This window comes from Prionailurus viverrinus, chromosome B2, assembly GCF_022837055.1.
Source record: "Prionailurus viverrinus isolate Anna chromosome B2, UM_Priviv_1.0, whole genome shotgun sequence".
Taxonomy (NCBI): domain Eukaryota; kingdom Metazoa; phylum Chordata; class Mammalia; order Carnivora; family Felidae; genus Prionailurus; species Prionailurus viverrinus.
Window position 1 is genome coordinate 49,463,736 of NC_062565.1, and position 24,926 is coordinate 49,488,661.

General features: G+C 35.3%; 1 protein-coding gene across 9 annotated transcripts in view; it reads right to left on the minus strand.

Moving 5' to 3' along the window:
• PKHD1 (PKHD1 ciliary IPT domain containing fibrocystin/polyductin) overlaps positions 1 to 24,926 on the minus strand; it is a 490,229-nt gene that overhangs the window by 153,528 nt on the left and 311,775 nt on the right. For all 9 annotated transcript variants that reach the window (XR_007152423.1, XR_007152424.1, XM_047860172.1 and 6 more), the window contains 2 exons: positions 14,733 to 14,846; positions 12,258 to 12,345 (listed from right to left, as the gene is read on the minus strand). Coding sequence is in view for 7 of the 9 variants with exons in the window: in XM_047860172.1 (XP_047716128.1) it covers positions 12,258 to 12,345; positions 14,733 to 14,846 (202 nt within the window). In the remaining 2 variants the exon portion in view is untranslated. The remainder of the gene's footprint in view (positions 1 to 12,257; positions 12,346 to 14,732; positions 14,847 to 24,926) is intronic.

Sequence of the window (24,926 nt, forward strand, 5' to 3'; positions counted from 1 at the left end):
AGAAGGCCACAAAATCTGTATTCTAATATTTCTTGAACTAAATTGTTATAGAATAATAATGAAGTTTGAGTAATAAGTGAAATAAATTATGGTGGTTTTTAAAAATAAATGTAAGATTCTCATTTATTAGATGATATGACACTGAATCAAGAGGCTCAATAAATTCTGATTTCCAGAAAAGACACATCCATTCAAGGTAGCAGGCATTTATTAGAAGTTTTCTTTGTGTACTGCAGTGTACTAGAGGCTGAGCAATATAGAGACTCAATAAAAAATATTATGTTTCTGTTCCTGTAGAAGCCACTTGGAGGAAGAGGACATAGACACCTTAAGTAGCTTAGTATCAGTCACAAGGAAGCCTATTTTTATTAAAATGATAAAGCAAAAAACCACATTCCATCACTGAGATGGTAAGAAAACAATGTGTGCTGGAAGGGAGATCAAAGGTCTTGCGGAAGATGTGGTGGATTATAAGGATAAGCAGGAAATGTAAAGGTGAGAGAAAGTGCAAGAGCACTGTGGTGCCCCTTATTTTATTTATCAAGTTTTTAGGGAGTTGGGTAAAAACAGTTGTTCTTGAGAGTCCTGTGTGAAGTGGGAATATATCAGAAAGGAGAACAGGAAGTAACCAAACAATATACATCCAAAGAAAACCATCAGGAATTTGATACAGGAGACAGTAAAAAAGATAAAGTCGGGGGTGATGTCAGTAAAGAAGGCCAAGGTCCGGGGGGAAAGGTTGAGATGGCAAATGATTTGTTATTTGATTCAGAGATATTTCCTTATAAATAACAGAGTAAATTGATGCATTACTCAAGAAACATAGGGAACAAGAGGATGAAGGGACTGGGTAATATCTATACACTTTCTTTAAAAACCAAATGAGATGGGGCGCCTGGGTGGCTCAGTAGGTTTGACTTTGGCTCAGGTCATGGTCTCACGGTTCTTGGGTTCGAGCCCCGCCTCTGACAGCTCAGAGCAAAGAGCCTGCTTTGGATTCTGTGTCTCCCTCTCTCTCTGCACCTCCCCTGCTCAGGCTCTGCCTTTCTCTCTCAAAAATAAATAAACATTAAAATTTTTTTTTCAAAGCAAATGAGAAAAGGAATAAGAAAAATATGAGAACTTCTGAAGAAAGTTCCCCATAAACCTACTTTTCTCCCAGTTTCTTCTTCCTAGTGGATGAGAGCCGTCCTCATTCAGTTGCTCAGGTCAAAACTTTTACGGTAATCTTGGGACTTTACTTTTCCTTCTACCCAATCCATCAGCAAATCATGTTTCCTCTGTCTTCAATGCGTATTTCACCATCCCATCCTCCTCCTTCATGACCACCCTAATCTAAGCCACCAGCTTATGTCACTTGAAAGACGGCAATGTTACTGCAGTGTCCTAACAGTCTCTCTGCTTCCACCCTTGATCCTGCAACACTCGGTTCCCCACACAGCATGAATCAGATGCAAACATAAAATGGACCCTGTCCCCACTCTATTCAAACTCCTGCCATGACGAGGATAAAATCTAAAACCTTTATCATAGGATTGATTAAGTAACAATTGAATTTCAAAGAATACCTGTTCACCTTTAAATGACTCAGAGTACATCTACTTAATACTTCTAATGGGTAAAAAAATAATTTCTTTAAATCTAAGTATAAATATAACTTCTCTTGACTGATCTGAAATCCTCAAAATCCAACATGTTCTTCATCAGCCTCCCCCAAGGTCAATTTAAGCAAGCAACTATAAAGAGTAACTTAATTTAGAGATCAATTTGTATAGTATCATATAACAAAAGAAAATAATATTGTTTCAAATATCTTACTAAGCCTACTGCCATTGGTAGTATAAGAAATAAGTATAAGTTTATAAAGTTAACATGAGGGGCATTGGGGTGACTCAGTTCATTAAGCATCCGACTTCAGCTCTAGTCTTGATCTCACAGTTCGGGGGTTCAAGCCCCGCATCAGGCTCTGTACTGACAGCTCAGAGCTGGACACTGCTTTGGATTCTGTGTCTCCCTCTCTCTCTCCCCGCCCTCTGCCCATGCTCTGTCTCTCTCTCTCTCTCTCAAAAATAAATAAACATTAAAATATATATATAAAGTTAACATGAAATTTTTCCTCTGAAGATTTCACTTTAACATTCTTCATATAATAAACCAATTATACAAAAATAAATTCAGATATGCAATTCTGTTGCCGAAAGTCCATAAAGAGGTCTGAGTAAAATCTGTCCCCATAACAATATATTAGAAAGACGTATTAAACTGACTTTTTAAAATATTTTTTTAAAGTGTATTAACTTATTTAGAGAGAGAGAGAGCCAGCAGAGGAGGAGTAGCGAAGAAGGGAGAGAGTATCCCAAGAAAGCTCTGCACTGTCAGCACAGAGCTCAACGTGGGGTTCAAATTCACCAACCCTGAGGTCATGACCTGACCTGAAACCAAGAGTCAGACGCTTAACTAACTGAGCCACTCAGGCTCCCCATAAGCTGACTTTTAAAATAAGGAAGACCAGGGGCGCCTGGGTGGTGCAGTCGGTTAAGCGTCCGACTTCAGCCAGGTCACGATCTCGCGGTCCGTGAGTTCGAGCCCCACGTCGGGCTCTGGGCTGATGGCTCAGAGCCTGGAGCCTGTTTCCGATTCTGTGTCTCCCTCTCTCTCTGCCCCTCCCCTGTTCATGCTCTGTCTCTCTCTGTCCCAAAAATAAATAAACGTTAAAATAAGGAAAAACCAGAGGTCACTGTTTTAAGAAATGGTTTGAACAAGGTCTGTACTCCAGTTAATACTATACTAACATCACCTTGCTGGATTTTATAATGTTTAGGCTATGAAATATATCAACAGAGAATTCTGAGTGAAGGGTACATGAGAACTCTGTACTAGTTTTGCAACTTCTTATGAGGCTTCAATTATTTTACATTTTTAAAAGGTTTAAAAAAGGAAGGCTCTCCATAAAATGACTGCACTGTGATCATTACATATCATCCATATAAACTCACTAAAAACTCATCATGACTCATACTAAGAAGTTTGGTTTTTAATATTTGTATCATACAGAACACTAGAATACAAGCAATGGAATCAGACAAACCATGTTAAAAAAAATAAAAATCAGCCCCAGGAACTCCTAGCTTGGAGTTCCAAACTTATAAACTTGGAAATTTTACTTAACTTGTCTCTCCTCAGTTTTTGTGTCTGTAAATGCATATAACAATACCTGACATAGCACGGAGAGGTTTAAATGAGATAATGTACATAAAATGTTTGGTAGATGCCTGACATGGAGTAAACCCACATAAGAAGAACTCAATAAATGGTAGTTATTATAGATCACTTTCATCAATAAAATTGAATTTCTTTCAAAATAGCCTGTAGCTGACTGTGGATTACATTTCTAACACATTCTTTAAAGAAAAATCCATTCATAATGGCTCGTGCCAAATTCCAGCTTGCTAACCTTATAATTAAAGTTTCCTGTTTATCCTTGCTTGAAATGCCTACTTCACAGATCCTTTTGGGTATCAGGCACTTCAAAGTCAATCTAAACTCATAATGTTTTCCCCAAAATTTAATCCTCTTTTTGTGAATGGCCCCACCATCCATGTCTGCAGTCCAGAAACCAAGAGAGTGTCTCACATCCCATACATCTTATATTTTTTTTTATCTCCTGTGTCTAAATCTGCCCACTTCTCTCCATTGGTACTTCAGCTCCTGACCATAGGTTACACTCTCTCTTGCTTGCACCTCCTAAGTAGTGTCCCTAGATCCATTTTTGATGCCTGCTGTTGTCTGCATTGTACCTAAAATGATTTTTTTTTAGATATAGAAATGTGTTTATGAGCACTCCCTCCTATCCATACTATCCTCTTAGAAACTTACAACAGTTTTACAATGCTCTTAGAGGGTAAAAACTAAAATTCTTGATATTGCCAGTGAATATGTCCTGACCCATATCTACTCCTTGGAACACTATTGTGCTCGGCCCTTGCTCTCCAAATCAGTCAACCTAACCTTCCTCCAAGTCCCTTGTGTGGTCCATTCTTCCTCCCAATACAGAATCACCCCTTGGGCCTCTGCTTCTCAGTCATCTGTACTGACTCTTTCTCTATCATTTTCTCTTTTTCTTAAGGTTAAAACAATTTTTTTTTGAGACAGAGGAGGGAGAGGGGCAGAAGGAGAGAGAGAGAAACCCAAGAAGGCTCTGTGCTCAGTGTGGAGCATGACATGGGAATTGATCCCATGGCATCAAGACTTGAGAAAAAATCAAGAGTCAGATGTTCAACCAACTGAGCCACCCAGGTGTCCCTTTCTCTATCAACTTCTAAAGATTTAGACCAACCCCAGTCTCATTTCCAGGCTCCAATTTGCTCCTCTGCCTGTCTTCTTGATCAGTGATATCATCTACTTCCTGGAAGACTCCCATCATTTACTGTAAGAGCCCTAAATTACATATCTAATTGTCTCTTTGATATCTTCAGTTCATGTCTTCCACTTGGCATGTCCCTGCCACTTGGCATGTCCCTGCCACCTTCCACCTTGGCATATCTGTTCCTCTTCTGGTCTTCCCATCTCAGTGCATGTTTTCACCATCCACCAGGTTGCTCAAAAAATCTGAAGCACTTCCCTCACCTCAACATTCAGTTCATTGGCCTGTCCAGACAGTGCTATCTCTTCTCTCCATCTCCATTGGCTCCTCCATGGTCCTCCAAGGTCAAGCTGCCATGATGCTTGGCTTCAACTGATCTCCAAACTCCTAGCCCAGCTTCTGCTTTTTTTTCTCCACCATTCATCATATGTATAGCAGCCAGAGTGATTTTCAACACATAAGTCACATTCTATCAATTGCCTTCTAAACTCCTCAGTGATTTTCCAGTCTGACCTCTCACACCTAAACAAGATATCATGTGACTTGGCATCTACCGTATCATACCACTCTCCCCTCTCCTCACTCTGGTACACCTACAGTGATCTCTCTATACCTACTCCCCAAAGGCCACCTCAGAGACAATACTGGATGTCCCTCCTTCACTGAGCTCTCTATCCCATTCTCATCAAACAGCAGGAAGCTTCCTACCGTTCAGATCTCAGCTCAAACTTTTCTTCTCCAGAGAGGTCTCCCACATCCAGTTAGTCTAAAAGGGTACCCCATACACTCCACAGTTATTTTTTATTATACCACCCTGTTGCTTTCCTTACTAGCATACTTTATAATCTGCAGCTATGTTGTTTGTATTTCTGTATTAGCTTCTTTATTGTCTATGAAGATATAAACTCCCAGAGGATAGTGATCTCTCCAAATTTGGCTTTACATATATGGTACTTACAACTACACCTAATACATAGTAAGTACCCATCAGATATTTGTTGAATGACTCAATGCTGTTTGCTCTCACTGGTGTGCTCTTTCCACACAAACCCGACCCCACTTTGCTTAATTAAAAGCCATTCATTTTTTAGTTCCCACCTCTGAAATCACTCTGCAGGAAGCCTTTCTCCAACCTCCATTACTGCCTCAGGATCCCGTATTCATGTTTTCAGAATCCTATAAAGCCCTCCTTCATAGCATTTATCAGGTATGTATTTTTACATTTACTTTATATTTATTTCATTAATGTCTGCGTGCAGAGACATGTCAATTTTTACTTATTATTGTATCTCTAGGCCATAACTCAATGTTTGACATAGGGTAAGAATTCACAAAAATTATGTTGAATAAAAACAATAATAATGTTCAAAAGTAATAACTACTTTATGAAGAAATTCTGTACATAAAGAAAAGCATACCAGAGCAGGAGCTAACTATCATCTCTCCCACAGGAATCCTTGCTATGCTGTATGTTCTTCCAGACATCTCTATCCACATAGATGCATACATAAATGCTATTTTAGTTTATTTGCAAAAGTAGGCTAATATTAGCCTGAATGCCCACATATCCTCCCCTTTGTCAACATGGATTTCAATCTTCCCCTTTGGTAATGAAATATTTTTAAATAGTGCTTAATTTTGTTTTAATTAACATTTATTTCAACTCTACTAGGGAAGAACATTTTTCTATATGCTTCATAGTCAAATGTATGTCTTCTTTTGGGGCTCGTGTATTCAAACCCTTTAATGATTACTCTTCTAGTACGTTCATATTGCTTTCCTTTAATTCCTAAGTATTCTTTACATAAAAAAATATTAGCCCTCCATCTGTACTATTATAAATTGTAAATATTTTCGGGTTTATCATCTGCCTTCACATTTTGTAATTGGCATGCAAAAATACTGATTTTCATGTTGTCAAATCTATGACTTCTTGCTGTTACAACTGTTGCATTTTTTATAAGGTCTCCCCTCCTTTAATATTACATAATGCTTACTTAAACATTCTTCAAATAATTTTATGAGCTTTTACATTTAATTTTTTAATCCATCTATATTTTTTTTAAGCGAAGCACAATTTGAGAACTTAATTTTATAGTTTTCCAAAGTGTTTACCAATTACTCCAGCACAAGTCTGCAGCTAAATTGAAATGCTAATTTGTTCAAATTCTAAGTGGTAACGCATATCTGAGCCTATTGGTAGGCATTCTCCTCTGTTTTGGTGCCAACAGCAATAAGGTAATTATTCACATTAAAGGAATATATTTTTTCTAGAAATAACTGGTAATGTTGGCTATCTTTAAGTGTTTATTATTCCAAAAGACTTAGAATTATTGAATCAGATTTCAAATGAATATATTTGGCTTGTGTTAAAATTGCATTAGATTTGGGGCACCTGGGTGGCTCAGATGGTAAAGTGTTTGACTCTAGATTTCCACTCAGGACATGATCTCACAGTCTGTGAGTTTGACCCTGTGTTGGGCTCTGCTCTAACAGTATGGAGTTTGCTTGAGATTCTCTCTCCCTCCCTCCCTCCCTCCCTCTCTCTCTCTCTCTCTCTCTCTCTCTCTCTCTCTCTCTGCCCCTCCACTGCTCCCACACTCTCACTCTCAAAATAAATACAGTTTAAAAAAAAACTTGCATTAGATTTTAAACTACTGAGTCTTTCCACTGATATTATGCACCACCATTTATTTTACTCTTTTATATCTCTTACCAGTGCTTTGTAGCTTTGTTTCCATTGCTCCTGTCATTTTTCTTAAGTTTATTTCTAGATAATTTAAATTGAAATTTAAAATAGGATTTTACATTAAAATACTCAAAAGCTATTGATTTGTGCACTTACTGAATGCAACTGGTAGTTTTTCAGATTCTCTACTGTGCTAGGACAAAATATATACAATCTACAAATCTGATAATCTACAAACTGATAATTTGGATTTCTTTTAATAGTGACATCAAACACATTTTTTCCTTGACTCCATACATTGGCTAAAACTTTAATAATAATATTTAATGACTGTTATAATACACAGTAATTTTTAGTGTCAGTGTTTCCATAAAATAGAAAGTTGCTTGAAACAGATTTTTAATTATCTGTTTTATATCAGTATTTAAAGCAGTGGTAATGGCTAAACCACTCTATTAGGAAACATTGATTTAAAGGAATATCCTTGTAGTCTTAATTTACTGTTTATTCCAAGAATGCAAGCTGAATTTTATTAAATGTGTTTCAGTTTTGTACCAAATTGATCATGTTCTTAGTCCATATATATATGGTCCATATATATATATATATATATATATATATATATATATATATGGCTTCAATAAATTATACCAAAGAATTATTTCATTTTAAACCATCCTTCTTTACTTGAATAAATTACAATCATGATTTTTCTTTTTTTCCCTAACAAACTGTTGGATTTCATTTGTTGCTGTTTTATTTAGGATTTTGTCATTTTATTTACACTTCAATATTGCTCCAGTTTTCTTCCTTTTTTTTTTTTTAGTTATCTTTACAGCTGTTTTAAAAGTTATTTTACACTTCCTTTCTAATTGAAAAACTTCCATATTTTCCTATTCTATGGAATAGATCATACAACATAAAAAGTGTCTGATATTTTAATGATTCAAAGAATATGCCATAGGGGCGCCTGGGTGGCGCAGTCGGTTAAGCGTCCGACTTCAGCCAGGTCACGATCTCGCGGTCCGTGAGTTCGAGCCCCACGTCGGGCTCTGGGCTGATGGCTCAGAGCCTGGAGCCTGTTTCCGATTCTGTGTCTCCCTCTCTCTCTGCCCCTCCCCCGTTCATGCTCTGTCTCTCTCTGTCCCAAAAAATAAATAAACGTTGAAAAAAAAATTCAAAGAATATGCCATAAATTTATTTCAGCCAAATGTATTCTTGGGAACAAATCTTTGGTAACTTCATGTCTTTAGCTTTTGTTTCAGCTATATTCTTCTGTAGCCAATTATGATAATTTATATTCATACATATAACTTATATTTTTAAATTTCAGAATGGCACTCTATAATATACACATTTTTGTATTACAATTCTAATCTCTTTGGCATCTGTTATACTTGAATTATCATTTCAGATTTTACATATTGTTTTCTTTGTATAATTAAGGTTGTTAAGGACTAAATCATTATCTCTAAAAAAAAAATTCAAGTCTACTAATTTCCTACTTTCTAATTCACCAATTTCTGCCTTTATCTTGCACCAATTAATTTCACTAGACTTACTGGTTATTTTCTTTATGGTTTCTCATATTGACAGCTTAATTTTTTTTGTACTTTACTATTCAAAATGAAAGTATTTAATGTGATGGCATGTTGGCCATGTCTCATGCAATACTGTCATTATTGTTATTTCCTTAGCAATCTGCTGCTGAAATTTTCATATCTTTCATACAAAAGTTATTTAGAAGGTTTATTCTTTCCTTTCTGCTTTTTTATCTTGCAAGAGATTAAGATTGTTGGTTAAGATGTTTTCAACTTCATATTTATTTTATTGTGATCATATTCAACATCATTTTGGTTTACTAAAATTTATTAGGTTTATATTTATATTCTGAGATAAATTATATTTATATTCCTTGTATATATAAATTGCCTTTATTATATTACTCAAATGTCTTCATGCTTTCTCTATAATTTTTAACCTAGTTTAAACGTTAAAAACTCAAAGAGGTAAGTAAATGTCTTTCATTACCATCATTTTTCTATCAAGTTCATTTTTTTTTTTTTGAGATCTACTTTATAGATTTCTATATTATGTTATCTGGTATAAAGATATAGGTTTTTTTTATATTCATTTATTTATTGCTGACAGACAGAGACAGAGCACAAGCAGAGGATGGGCAGATAGAGAGGGAGACACAGAATCCAAAGCAGGCTCCAGCTCTGAGCTGTCAGTACACAGCCAGAGGTGGGGCTCAAACCCACAAACTGTGAGATCAAGACCTGAGCTGAAGTTGGATGCTTAACTGACTGAACCACCCAGGTGCCCCTGGTATAAAACTTTCTTGACTATTGGGATCTCCTTAGAGATTGAGGTCTTATTATTAATGTAAAATGTATTTATTTTATACATTTTATTTTTTCTTTTCTTATAATTTTGAGTCTTTTTGTTTTTATCTCAATGATTCATTTTATTCAGTGAATTTTGGATATTTAATTAAATATTTAATTAAAATATTTTTTCTACAGTGGTTTTGTTTTCCTCCAGTAAAAAAAAAGTTGTGATTACATGTTGATATATTATCTAATTTTTTCCTACATAGGGTCATTTTTAAGAATCATATTTTCTTTTTATAACTGGAAGATTTATTCTTTCTTACTTCCGTTGTCTTTTTACAACTTCTTTATTGTTCTAATTCTCTTACTATTTAATTTTATTGTGTTTTTGTGTTTTACTATTTATTTTATGGTTTCTTTCATTCTCTTATCTGGTGATTTGGAAAGTATATATCCTATTCTAAACAACAAATTGACTCATATTTAATTCATCTGGCACTCATACCCCATTGCCAGTTTTCTATGGCCATAGTCCCAGGTAGTGAACCTAGAGTTTTATCTGAGAATTATGACCTGTGATGATTAGTTTATGTGTCAATGTGGTCAGGCTATAGTATCCAGTTATTCTATCAAACACTAACGTAGGTGTTGCTTCAAAAGTGTTCTGTAAATATGGCTAACATCTACAATGAACTGACTTTAAGTAAAGATCACCCTCAATAATGTGGATGGGCCTCATCAATCAGTTGGAAGGCCTTAAAAGCAAAACTGAAGTTTCCATGAGGAAGAGGAAATTATGCCTCAAGACAAAGCTCAAGAGTTTGCAGCCTATCAACCTGCCAACATTATTTTGAACTTACCAGTACTCATAAGCACGTGAGCCAATTTGTTCAAATACATCTCTTTATATATACTATTATATATGCTAATATATATACATACATATATATATACATACATATATACACATATATATACATATAATATATGTATTCTACATATACACACACATAACCTATGTGTTATACGTATTTATATAAACAGAACCCTAATACATTAACTTTTCAAATTTTATGTAGTTTCTTTTATAAGAACAATTAGACTTTGTCTTATTTTAATAACCATATTTACAGTATGATATTTAACTTATTTCAATGCTTACCATTAAAATATATTTTTATATACCTTTACAGTATTCCTGAATTGTATTTTTATTTGTGAACTTTAAATCAATTTAATCTCTTTATTAGAAAACTTTTTGAGGGACACCTGGGTGGCTCAGTTGCTTGCAAGCATCTGACTCCTGATTTGGGCTCAGATAGTGATCCCAGAGTTGTGGGATCAAACCCCATGTCAGGCTCTTGTGCTGAGCATGGAGCCTGCTTAAAATTCTCTCTCTCTCTCTCTCTCTCTCTCTCTCTCTCTCTCTCCCTCCCTCCCTCCCTCTGTCCCTCCCCCACTGGTACACACATTGACTCTAATTCTAAAAATTAAAAAAAATTAAAAAATAGAATACTTTTTAAAAAAAATTTTCAGTTCTTAAAAAGCAAAAAATACCTTTGTTTGTTTGTTTTTACATGTAAATAGCATTTAAGCAGAGTGTCCAATTCTTTGGTCATAATCTTTTTTTTCCCCTAAACATATATATATTTTACACCACTATCTTCCTATATTTAATGGTGTAGAGAATTCTAAGGTTAACAAGCTTTATGTTCCCTTCTGTTTTTCTTTTACTTTGTTCACTGCTTTTTCTTGCACTGTAATTAAATGTACTGAAATTAAATATAAGTACTCCAAGGTATTTTAGGTAGAGTTTTCGTTATTCTCTCTGTTGTGTTTACTCTGGGGTCTTATTAAAAAGAGAAATTACTATGTGTACTTTGGATACCTTCTCTTTTATGATTTTTAAATTTTTTTTAACATTTATCCATTTTTTGACAGACAGAAAGAGAGCACAAGCAGGGGAGGGGCAGAGAGAGGGTGAGACACAGAATCCGAAGCAGGCTCCAGGCTCTGAGCCCTCAGCACAGAGCCCGATGCGGGGCTTGAACTCATGAAACGCGAGATGATGACCTGAGCCAAAGGTTTAACCAATTGAGCCATCCAGGCGCCCCTCTTTTATGACTTTTGTCTCCTGATTTTGTCCTCTGCATTCAGGTAGATTCCATCGGTGTGTTCTTCATAGTGCTTATGCACTTTGGGGCAGAGGTGATTTCATTCTTTACCACTTCCAGTGAGTGCATTATTAAATTCTGTTGTTGCACTTTAAATTCCACAGAATTCCGGGTTCCCGAGTGGCTCATTCAGTTAAGCATTCGACTTTGGCTCAGGTCATGATGTCACAGTTTGTGAGTTTGAACCCCACATTGGGCTCTGTGCTGTCAGTGCAGAGCCTGCTCGGATCCTCTGTCCCCCGCTCTTTGCCCCTCACCTGCTCTCTCTCTCAAAAATAAGTAAATTTTAAATAAATAAATAAATTCCATAAGATTCTTCATATTCTTCATCTCAATCCTACTTTATTTGTCTCTCTCTTAACCAGCTATCATCTCAACTCAGACTATCATGATTTCACGTTTTACTTCATCTAGTATCTCATATAATTCATATTTCTAAAGATTTATTGATAGCAGTAAACATGCATTATCTAAACTTTGCTCCTTAAATAAACTATAGTCTTTTCTGCCTTTGGTTGCTTTATTCTACCACAATTACGTTACAGAGATTTTTTTTAATCTGTCCCTTATTTTACTGTTTATTCATCCTTGAGTTTTGAGTCTTAATCTAAAATTTAATTTCATGTTGTAACAAAATGTGAAACAGGAGCAAACTAACAAACGAGTGCATTCCCTAACATACTCTCATTTCTTACCTCTCGTTGCCTGGGGCGATGTCAGCTGCAAGACGGGTCCAGGATTTCTTAGGACAAGCACCATGAAGTTGGACTTTCCCATATACCCCTGAAAGTAAAAGGAGGAACTGTTGGACAAGAAATTTTAGAGGATTAAGGCCACCTAAGTAAGGCTCATTAGAGAGGTTACTGTGCAGGATATGTTGTATAGAAACTACATATGAAGATGTCCATCTTATCAGACAAAGAATAAATTCTTCAAAACTTATTCTCATTCTCTCAAAAAGCTATAGAGAAATGCATGCTATACAACATCTAGTAATCCAAAAGTTGGGACCACTCCAATGGCTAACTAGTTACATTCTACCATTGTGTGACTCCAAACCATTTGCAGTTCTGTTGGAAGTTAACTGGTTTTGATATTTTATGTTATCGGCTTCATTTTCCAAAAGGCAAGGGTAATTTTATTCCCTGAGGTAAGGGATTTGGTGCTATTAGCTTTGTTTTCAGTGGTTGGACCTCATATTTTTTTGTATTACAGATATCAAAGGATAGATCTCTAGCTCCTTTGTTTCAAAATATAATTTATTTCAGACTCATAAATTTAAGTCGTACCAGGGATATGCTTGATGCGGTCCAGTTTTATTCCTTCAGGTCTTTCCTCTTACGTGTTTTATTGCTGTTTAAAATCACATGTAGCACAATTCCTCATATTCCAATGGTCTCAAAATGTTTTGAGCAGAACCCAAGCAGTAACAAAATTATGATCATGCACTCCTAATGCATGTGTATTTATTTATTTTTAGATAAACATACACATATATGAATATCTTCACATATGATTCAATAAAAGTTCTAACATTTTCTTCCTGTACCCAAATGTATTGTTTGTTTATGCCTGGATTGGTGCATAATATATCACTAATACTGAAATCTAAAGATTTCACAATTTTTAGCAGAAAACTTGAATTAAAAAAACCCCAAATACCAGTAAGGTGCAAATACTATGCTTTGAGTTTTAATACAATGTAAGCAAAAAGAATTCTCAGTTAGAACCCAACCACCTGTTTATGTCACTATCTATATTTTTTTCCATTCTCTAATTCAGAAAAAGTCACAAAACTAAAAATCAGGATTAATGGAAATGCAACAAGTATTCTAACTTTTAAGACATGTCCTGGAATAATCGATCTTTCATAATGATAGTCATATATATATATATGCCTATCTCTAAACATTTCATATGATATCATCATCATCATCTTTAAAAATATTCCACCTTTTTCACTATTGGCTAAGTAAAGTAGGAAGGGGAGGAACGTGAAGTAATTTAAAGAAATGTCCAACAACGATTTTGGTGAAAACCAGTTAATTTCCTTAACTGAGTTATGCAGAAAACTAGACTGATCAGACAAGTAGATTTCTTGATCATTTCTAATCATCAAAGATTTACTATAAAATAACTCCCATTCCTTGTTTCAAGATTATACTATGTAAAAAAATTAAAATCTGTAATTTACCATGGTATCATACAATTTTAAGCATACAGAGAAATATTTCATTCCTTATTCAATTTAATATCAGAGAAAATTTCAAACACACTAGCTTGGCCATATGGCTGGAGTTGAGGATTAAGATGGGCATCCTTTTATACTAAAGCAAAGTTTAATCCAATGTGGTGCTGCACCAAACAGAGTGGATACCACAGGCAAAAATAAATGGAATGTTCTGTTATCCATCTAGTAAAAAAGTAAAAATATTCTTGAACCTCATATTCGTAAAAAGATAAAAGCATGTATGAAAAATCCTTTTGAAACAATAAAGCCCTCTGAAAGTACAGTACTATCTTGCAATGGTTACAGTTTTTGAAACTAGGTTATCAAACTTCATATTAGCCTAACATGACTGCTTCCATTTTACTGGGTTGTTGAAATCTTAGAAAATTAGTAATGCCATACAAAGAAAGCAAAAAAAAAAAAAAAAACATGTTAGAATAAGCAGCTTCTTATACCTATCCCTTAATATGGAGTTATTGTGAGGCTTCACATCCTAGTTATATAATCCTGGTCCCAGTTTCTATGCTTTTACATAGGTCAACTTTAAAATAGGATTTGGTGCTGTGGCAGTACCAAATAAAGAAACTGCCAACCGTGTTTTTTTAGATCAATTAAATATGTATATCAACAACCACATAATATTTATAGTTGATAACAGACTCTTAGTCCAGGCTTTGGTGTCTGACCTATCTGGATATAAATCTAAGCTCTGATACTATAGAGCTGTGTGGCCTTCTGCATATTGTTAATCATCTCTGAGTCCTATTTTTGACATCTGTAAAATGGACACTGGTACAGAAGACCTGGTAAGTGAAATAATAAATATAAATTATCTAGAAGAGTGCCTGAAATTTAGTATGTGTTCTATGAATGTCACTTCTCCATCACAGAAATATACATTTCATTTCATTTTTAATAAAAAGTTATAGTATACTCTTACCAATTGTTCCTGGATCAACATGAATTCCGTTGAAACGGTCACAGAAAACTCCTTCTGAGGCCCTAAGGAGAATCAGAAGCTTTTGCTCTTTTCCTAAGGGATTTTCCAAAGTACCTGTTTACAAAGAAAAGTAATTTAAATTAATTTGAAATTAAAAGAGAGAGGAGGAAATTGTGATGTAATTTAGAGAATGCAAAGTAGATGCTATCATGTAGACTATACACAGAAGAGCCAATTGTCACATGATGAAATGAGAAATGGGGGGAAAATGAGATGCAGTAAACTTCTCTGAGGTAGAGTGGATTGCTGTTCAGCAAATATTCACTCTTCTTTCTCCATTCAGGAAGTGTATACTTCCCTAACTACTAAAATTTAGCCTGTCCTAGTGACTTGTTTTGGCCAATGAAATTTGGGTAGAAGTGATAGTAATACCAATTCTGAGTTGATGCTTTAAAATACTTTGCAAGTTTTCACCAGGTCATTTGCTATTATGTTCCCTGTCATGAAAGGAGAATTCCTTAATGACATCTAGTGCCTGAATGAAGGCAAAGGTAGCAGAGCTGAAGAACACAGAAGCTGCAACTGATTCTAGCGAAAATATTTGTTGTTGTAAGCCAATGAGATTTGGGGAGTATTTGTTACACATAATTACAGCAAAACCTGGCTGATACACTGTCTATGGCTATATCCCCAAATTGCTTTACATGCATCTTAGCATTTAATCCTCACAGCAATCTGGAGAAGTATTATTATTATTTTTTTAAGTTTATTTATTTTGAGAGCGAGCAGAGGAGGGGCAGAAAGGGAGAAAGAGAGTCCCAAGCAGGCTCCATGCTGCCAGTGCAGAGCCCGACATGGGGCTTGATTTCATTAACCATGAGATCCTGACCTGAGTCAAAATGAAGAGTCATGCTTAACTAAGCCACCCAGGTGCCCTAAGTATGATTCTTAGGTCAATTTTAAATATTCATATATAACAAGGCTAAGAGGTTAAAGGACTTGTCCAAATTTATGCAACTAGTAAGTAATAATCTGAATTTAAACAATGGTGAATTTGAACAGTTTCTGCCAAGTGATTATTAAACATGTACTGGGTCTTTCTCTAAACCGAAATTATTCTAGCAGCATATGAAGAAAATCCATTCAGGATATGAAGGTCAGCACGGCTTTTGGCCTTAATCCATCAATGCAAACAGAGGAGTTTGGTCACTTTTGCAGCATACAAATTGGGGACTTTTGCTGGACTAGTCTTAGTATTGACCTAATAAAGGTTATTTACTTCAGAAAATACATCTTAAGATACAGAAAGTATTACAAAGAATTCGTTTTTCAAGAAGAGCCTGGTGAGAAGATAGTTCCCAAACTATATACTGTATCAAACAGGCTGACAAAGAATATCTGTCACCAGATGAGACTTTCCAATTGAGAAATCCCTGAAAACAACCAAAATGAGGCTGCTGATACACTATGAAGTAACTAGTGAACTTAAAATTGCCTGGTTATCATTTTGCTTAAGCCGTTTTTCAGGGGGTGTAAAATCATTCTCCTCCATTGGCATTCCATATATATACCTGGTTAGCCAAAAGGTTCCCATGTGAGTTGTGAGTTTGCAGCTTGCTACATCTTTATGGTCTAGCCTTCACAGCCATTAATCTATGAGGCACTGTTGAAAGTAAGCCTCAGAGAGGTAAGTGAATCTGCCTGGAGTCAGACAGTGGGTCAGTGGGCAAGGATCAGACCCCACAGCCTGTTTTCCCAGTGAATTGCTGGAGTACACTGCTGTTCCAGGTAGGAATGCCAATCCTCAGCTGAGTGACTAATGTATCCTCTCGGCCCAAACAAAGATGTGCTAGAGCAGAAAGAAAGAAAGCAGGGGAGGAGGAGAATGTTAAGAAAACATGTGTGGTGTAGCTCTTATCTGGCAGTTTTAAGTCTGTCCAGTAAGCCGTTTTCCAACTGTGATTTCATTTATTTCACGGAGGGTAGTTTAGATTCTTGGGGGGGGGGGGGGGGGAGGGGGAGGGGGCGGGGAATGGCCCAGCACTAAACAGATACCAGAGAGAAAAAAGTAGGACAGTTTTTGCCCTAGAGAAACGTATGCAGAGTCCCACAAAGAGAGTTCAGCGTTCCTCTAAAATCGGAGATTAAATCAATTATGCAACCCCAAACTGCAGCACATGTGAGCTTTCGCAGAAAGTCTGGGCAAGATTAGTCTCTGCTGTGATATTCTGATATATCTGAAATGACCAGGGTTTGAATTTTTTTGTTGTCGTTGTTACATGGGGTAAGGGGAAGACAGGGGGTAGGGACTGGGTAGAAAGGAGACAAGAATGACCTAAGAGGGGGAAAAAATTATGCCATTTTAACATTAAAATGCAGCACCTCTTGAATTTGTAAAAGCTGTGAATGGGAAGCCCTAAAGGCCAGGCTCCTCTTTTATTCTCTGATCTAGCAATCAAAGACAGGTGAGGGCTCTCACCAGCCTGGGCTTTGTCCCTAAATGACTGGAGCTACCACTGAAAGAAAGCTCTGGAGATAATACAGTTCCTCTCAGGTTTCCTTTTTCAAGCTGCTTCAAGCTGCTCTAAACTGTAGCAAAAAGCATTTGTCAACCTGGATGAATTTAGATACTCATAATAGAGGGGAAATCATTGTCATTGCATTGCAGAGAAGCCAGGTGTTTTTGCATCCACAATTTCATTGAATTCTTCCAACCCTCTGATGGATTATTGCTGAGGAAACTGAGACAAAGACAAAGAGAGGTTAGGTAACTTGTCAGAAATTACACAGCTAGTAAGTGGTGAGCCTGGGCTTAGACTTAATAAGTACCATCCTAGGACATGTGGACATGAGGAACAGGAAAGAAGTAAAGGGAGGTTGCCATTACTTAGTGCGATGGTGGGCAATAGAGGGGAAACAATATGTTCCAGATGCTAAAATCACCTGAGGAGATGGAAGAAAATAAGTTCTGACATACAAAAGATAACTGTTATAACGATTTCAGGAATATGGTACAAATGGATTCCATGAACTTCAAAGGTAAGAAAAAGGGAAAAGAACCTTATATTATTTCATTAACTAAAGTTCTTTGATGGAATCAAGTATAAACCTAGTTTACACTTAAGCCCACTCTCTCAACATGACTCTCCACACCTTGTAACTAAGCCAACACACACTGAATTACTTACTATTCCCTCTATGCTCTCTCCTCTGTGCACATGAGAGTCCCCAGGCTTTAATATCTACACTGTTGTCTTAACTCCTGGACATCCCTCAAAACATGGCTCCAGTGTAGTTTATGTCTAACAGCCTTCTAGGATTTCGAATTAGATGCTCTCTTCTGTGAATAAAGATGTCCACACTCCTTGCTGTCCCCCGCCCCCCCACAAAGAGCTTGTCCTGACAAAATAGTATGGAATATGGACAAAGGTGATTTCCCGAAGTTCTTTACTGCAGTGTTACCTATTTAAAATAACAAACAATTGAAAACACTTTGAAGTAATAAATGATTGGAAACCACTGTCCATTTAGATCCCCTTCCTTTTCCCCAATTTCCATGACATGCTCAAAAGCTGAGTCATTTAAGTCTTTAACACACCAAAACCCAGCTCTGATGCCACCTTTTTTGGGATCCTTCCTTGTCAGCTAAGATTTGGTCAAGCGGCCCCTTCTATGGCTTATGTCACTACATCTAAACTGTGCTGTAAGTCCCTTCTACCTGATGGCCTCCTACTCTCTATAGTGGGCTAATCAAAAGAAAAGACTGTGTACTGCCAGTAGAGTTCATTTATGTTTTATCAGAAATGAAATGAAATGAAAAATTAGGTAATTTTAACCAATCTTTTTTCAGTAAAGAGAAATAAAGAGGAATACTCCAGAGTAAAAAAGACCCATTTCACCAATGTTGGAATAATCTTAAGCATCTATGTGCCTGGCATCAAAGCTGCAGAATAAAGCAAAAATTGACAGAATTACAAGGAAAATAGATATACCTATAATAACAGTGGAAAATTAACATAACCATGAAGAGAATGAACAAAAAGCAGTAAGGATATAGCAGTTTTGAATAATACTATTGGCAAATCTGACATAAGAGTCCTGGATGGAAAATTAGACGGAAAAGAATATATATCATTTTCAGACATGCACAACAGTCACAAATAATGATCATATGGTGACCCTAAAGCAAGTTTAACAAATTTAAAAGGATTGGAATCATAGATGCTTGCTGACCACAGTTCAATCAAACTGTGCGATTTATACAGGGAAAGGTCTATAAAATGAACTATATTGAAATAAAGATTTCCCAATTATCTAGAGATATCATTAAGAGAGTGAAAAAGCAAGCCACAGAGTAGGCAAAGACATTTGCAATACATATAACCAACAAAAGGTACATTGTAGAATATATAAGTGTCTCCAATAAATCAATACAAAACAGAGAATTCATTATTTTAAAAGATGGCAAGAGAACATCTACTTCACAAAACGATATCAAATAAACAATAAAAAGTTTTAAAGTGTTAATCACATTAGAGATGAGAGAAATGAAAATTAAACAATAATTAGATCTTACTACATACCTGCTGGAATGGAATTAGGTTTAATTTAGCTGTGTATTTTTTATTTTATAAACTTTTCTATATATGCATATTTCATAAAAATTCAAATTTTATTAACTGATTATTATGTTTTAGGGACACTGATAAATAAGTATTTATTAATCAAAAGAACAGAAACTGGCCAAAATTATATGTTTTACTGCTTTTACATGACATTAATATTTTATAGCTCTATTGAGATATAATTGACATACATGAAAATGCATATATTTAATGTATACTGACTAAAATTTTAGATAAAACTTTTTTCAAGTCCTTTTCATTGAATCCAAAGAAACAAACGGTATTTCTACATAATTTGTATTTCTGTCCAAGTAAACCTTGAAATTCCATGAGATATCATGATTTATTGCACATGAAAGGTTAGGAAATTATCCCCCAAAATTAATTTTGCACATTTCTTCTGTCCTCTGAAGTCAGTTATATGAGCTTCTAACTGGAACACTGCTATTTTTCTAGAGCCTTGCTATGTCTATTTTCTTCAGAGCAGGGCCTCCAGAACATTTTTATGATCAGAACCAAACTAGCAAATAAACAAACTAAACCAATTAAATTGTGAAGCAGATTTTATTATGAATTAAATTTTAATTCCTAGTATACATTTGACCCACCTATCCCTAAAACATTCCTCCCCTACAATCAAAACTAGGTGAAAAGGGGCTTGCAGTCCAATGAAATAATGATTGGTTATAAGAGTAACAAGTAGGCACAAGTGATAATCTCTAATCCCTTGGAGAGTGATTGTATTCCAGCTGACAGGTTGTTATTGATGAGGCCTGTCATTTTGTCCAACAATTGATAGAATATTAAAATAAAAGTTAAGGGTGCCTGGGATGTTCAGTCGGTTAAGTCTATGAGACTCTTAGTTTTGGCTCAGGTCAAGATCTCATGGTTCTTGGGATTGAGCCCTACATCAGGCTCTGCACTGAAAGCACGGAGCCTGCTTAGGATTCTCTCTCTCCCTCTTTCTCTGCCCCTGCCCCACTCTTTTTTTTTTTAATTTTTTTTTAACTTTTATTTATTTTTGAGACAGAGAGAGACAGAGCATGAACTGGGGAGGAGCAGAGAGAGAGGGAGACACAGAATCTATAACAGGCTCCAGGCTCTGAGCTGTCAGCACAGAGCCTGACACAGGGCTCGAACTCACGGACCATGAGATCATGACCTGAGCCAAAGTCGGACGCCCAACCGACCAAGCCACCCAGGCGCCCCATGCCCCTGCCCCACTCTTGTTCTCTCTCTCTCCAAACAAATAAACTTAAAAAATAAATAAATAAAAGTTAATACATAATATATTCACTCACATACTTGTAAAATGTATAAAAATCCTTAAAACTTTATAAACAAAGGTGAGCTAATTCACTTCTATAAGCCTTGGTTTCTGCAACTTTAAAATAAACATAATAATAGCATAACTTTATTGGGAGTTAAATGATGTGCTGCATGTTAGTAATACATGGCACAGTGTCTACATATAAAATGTTTTAAATGCTTTTAAAAATTTTGGCTCTTAGTAGTAATAATGTGGGAAATAGTAGCAGTAACAATGAAGAAATGCTACATTTTATAATTAACATTTAAATTTACAAATTAAGAAGAAAGGTGAGCCCTTCCCAACCAGTAATGTTCTCTTTCTAAAGTGCTAGAAACTAGACATTTCAATAGCAAAAATAATAGGCGAATACTTATTTGAATGTCCAGCCCACAGAACTGCAGGAAATACAATTAAATTTATCTCCAACTCAAACACTCTTAAAATAGTTTTCTAAACAAGGAAACAAATTATTTATTCAGTCATTTATTCACCTATTTGCTTAAAATAATTTAGTTTTTCCATGCAAAAATAATTAAATAATACTTAATAGTTATTTTATTTATTATATAATTCACTAATTATTTGAAAATAATTTCTAAAGGAATTTTACTGTTATTGTGATGGAAGTTCAAGAGTCCAAAATATAGTTTCAGAAACACTGATTTAGAAAATATTAAAATATTAAAGACATTACTGTAAATGTGTTTCATAGAAACTGATACCCCCAAAAATAGAAGAATCATTTCTTGTATCAATGTTTTGCTTATATATATATATATATATATATATATATATACACACACACACACACGCACACATATATATATACTTATTATTATATATAGTGTGATGTTTATCTATCAGAGAACTAGTATCCATCTAAAGATAAAAGAGATATTTCTTTGTTTAAATTCATTTTGAAATATGTATTATTTACCATTGGCTGCCACTCTTCTTCAAGACTCAAAGAAATGAAGTTTAGTGTTTCCTGAACTTGTAAAAAACAAAGCTTGTATGCTTTTGTCCTTATAGTTAAATAAATACAATATTTAAAAGTAACATCCCATTTGTGTCACTTTTTAATTTTATTGCATAACTAGTAATTTCATTAGCAAACTGTCAGTGTAAACAAAAACTGATTTCTTCACTCATGATCCATTTTAGCCAATTTATAAATGATCTCTTTTGCAGATATTTATGTATACCTATGGTAATATTTACACATTAAATGTGTGGTTTATTTGTATTTTCTAAGCATAAACTTGAAAGAAGATATATATATATATTTTTTTAATTTAATATATTATTTTTAAACATCACTACAAGATTCCCTAGTTACTGGATGAGTCTAACTACTGGGTATTGTGGCTTTAGGCTAGAGGATATGTTTTAATCTACACTTTTCTCTGGTTTGTCTCCTTTTTATTACTTAATCATCCAATGAGCCTTACAGAACTGTCAGTTTGGAAGGCAATAAACTGTGTATGGATTTTTCTTCTTTAGGATTGAGAAAGTCCCAATCATAGAAGCAATGAAAGAAACTTCCATAGACCCAGTACTTCATTTCCTGACAATCAAAGTCATGTGCTAATGATGACCTTAGGCACCTGGCTACAAATGTGAGACAAGGCTGACAAATACCCATCACTAACTCTGTAAAACAATATGTGACAAGTTTTAAGATAAAAACCCAGTTCTAAGCATAATTACTGAGCAACTAGGCAGCATGTCATGTGACCTTGTTGTGACAGGCCATGGAAACAATGAACTGCCATGTCCTCAGGGAAATTGATGTGTGGGGCATGTCTTTGCTTACCTAGGGATCAAGGAGGGTTCTATTAACTTTTAAAGACACTAATTATTACTAGTAATCCCTCTCTGAAATTCACCTACAAACCATCAGAAGAGAGTTTTCCATTTGCAATTTTATTTTATTTTTTGTTTATTAATTTTGATAGAGAGGGAGGGGGAGCACATGAGCAGGGGTAGGGCAGAGACAGAGGGAGAGAGAGAATCCCAAGCATGCTCTGAGTTCTGCACTGAGTCAGATGTGGGGCTCAATCTCATTACCATGAGATTATGGCCTGAGCCAAAATCAAGAGTTGAACACTTAAATGACTGAACTACCCAGGTGCTCCTCCATTTGCAATTTTAAAACTATGAGCTTAAAACACTCTATTGAGCTGAACATTTGGATGAATAACATGTTAATGTCATTGGTATCTAAGACAAAGAACACATTTCAAAGCATAGGAATGATGTCCTCTCTCAGAAGATACCAGTGTAAAAGATGAGTTCAGACATCTACTCATGGACAATGAAATGCAAACATTTCAAGCAATCAACAAACCAATGTTTATGAAACAGGCTTTGAGTTGGGCATTTTTATGAGTTTTTCTCTCCTAGACAGACTAAAAATTGAAAATAGTTCAGATTTGTAGAATATCACCCATTTTTCATTGTTTTGTCATTATTTAATTCCTTTCATACAGAGGGGAAAAGCATTGTAGTCATTTACGCATTAATACTATAATTCCTTCCTCACAGATGTAGACATTTAAATCTAAGCTAAGGAGACTGAACATGTTACAAGAAAAAGGCATTGAGCTGAAAGACAGACTTAGCTATATCCATTCATTTATATATACACTAATCAATCACACAGTACACTATCTCAACTCTACTATGTACTAGGCACTAGGGTCACAAAATGTCTAGTCTATCATAATAGGGAAGGTGAAACATACCACCTTGTAACAATAAGATGAATGCAATAATGACAATACGAATTAATAGAATAGACCAGAACAAAAGGCACACTGAAAGCTACTAAATGGAGTCAGGAGGTGCTCACAGTAAAATAGTCCTTGGGCACTGCCTTCAGTTGAAGGATGAGTATTTAAGGTAACTAAAATAGCCTCTAATCCTGGTCCCGGTCTTTATCAGCTAGGAGATGGGAGAACAAATCAGTTATCACACAGGAGCTCAGTTTCCTTATCCATGCAATGAAACAGAGGATTCACACAATCATTTAGGTCTGTGATATTACTGTTCTAAATCTACTATTAGAGAATACTCCAAAAGTTGTAGAATGAGTTGCTTAATTAGAAATATAATCCAGCTCTCTAGAATTGCCATGAGGATCCTAAACTAATTTCTCTCTTGTTAATATTATACTTATGAGATTATGAAAAGGTAACCATTTTCAGCATAATTTGGCCTCAATTGTATCTTTAAGACTTTAGAAAGCAACCGGGACTTTGCTTCATTTCGTTAAACAGGAACCTTATCTGTCTTCCTTACTGCTGAGTACTCAAGTCTCAGAAAGAATATTTACCACTGAGCAGGCCATCAATGAAGTAGAAAGAAATGGAAGGAAGCAAGAGGAAAGGGACAGAGACAGGGACAAATCTATATGTAAAACTTGGGAAAATCATATCAGAGGAATTATTTTCTCCTTAATATTTACTAATTTGCCACAAAATATCATCCAGAAGAAAGTTATTCATGAAAGCACATACAGGTTTAATGACATCACTCTTATATGGATTACTGTTCATTTTTAAACATGACATTTAATATGTTCACTTATACTTAAGATTACATTAATGCCAAAAAATGAAGTTGTTAAAGAAATGGTATTCAATGTATTAAAAGTTATTGTCCCTAAAATAATGTGTTAATTTTTTCTTTGTTCCACATACAAAATAACGTTGTGTCAAACCTATATTGAACAGTCATTATAAGACAAAATTTTTAAAAAAGCCAAAATAAGATGGCCAGTTTCCTTTCCAACTTTCTTTGCTCTCTGCTAATTTCATACTAATGACGACTCCTTTTTTCTTATAAATTCCCTTCTTTGTTTCAATATATTATTTTCTTGTCATTTCATTTTCCTTCTCCCTGCATTGCTGTTTCTTTTCCATCCTCCTTCCTGAGCTCAGTTTCTTCTATCCGCCCTTTCTTTAACACCATTGGTACTCCCCCAAATTGTAGCCACTTACATACACTGAAATCTAATCTTGAGGTGTATGAGTCCACCTATTCAACAAAAAACTGTGAGGGCTTTCTATGTGTCTGACACTATTACAAGCACTTTAATAAATACTCAATTAATTCTCATACAACTCCATGAAATAAGAACTGTTATTATTCCCATTGTGAAGGGAAGGAAACTGAGGCAGAGAAAGATCCTGTAACTTACCCACAGTTGTTCAACTAACAAGTGGTAGAAAGGTGATTCTAACCTCATACTAC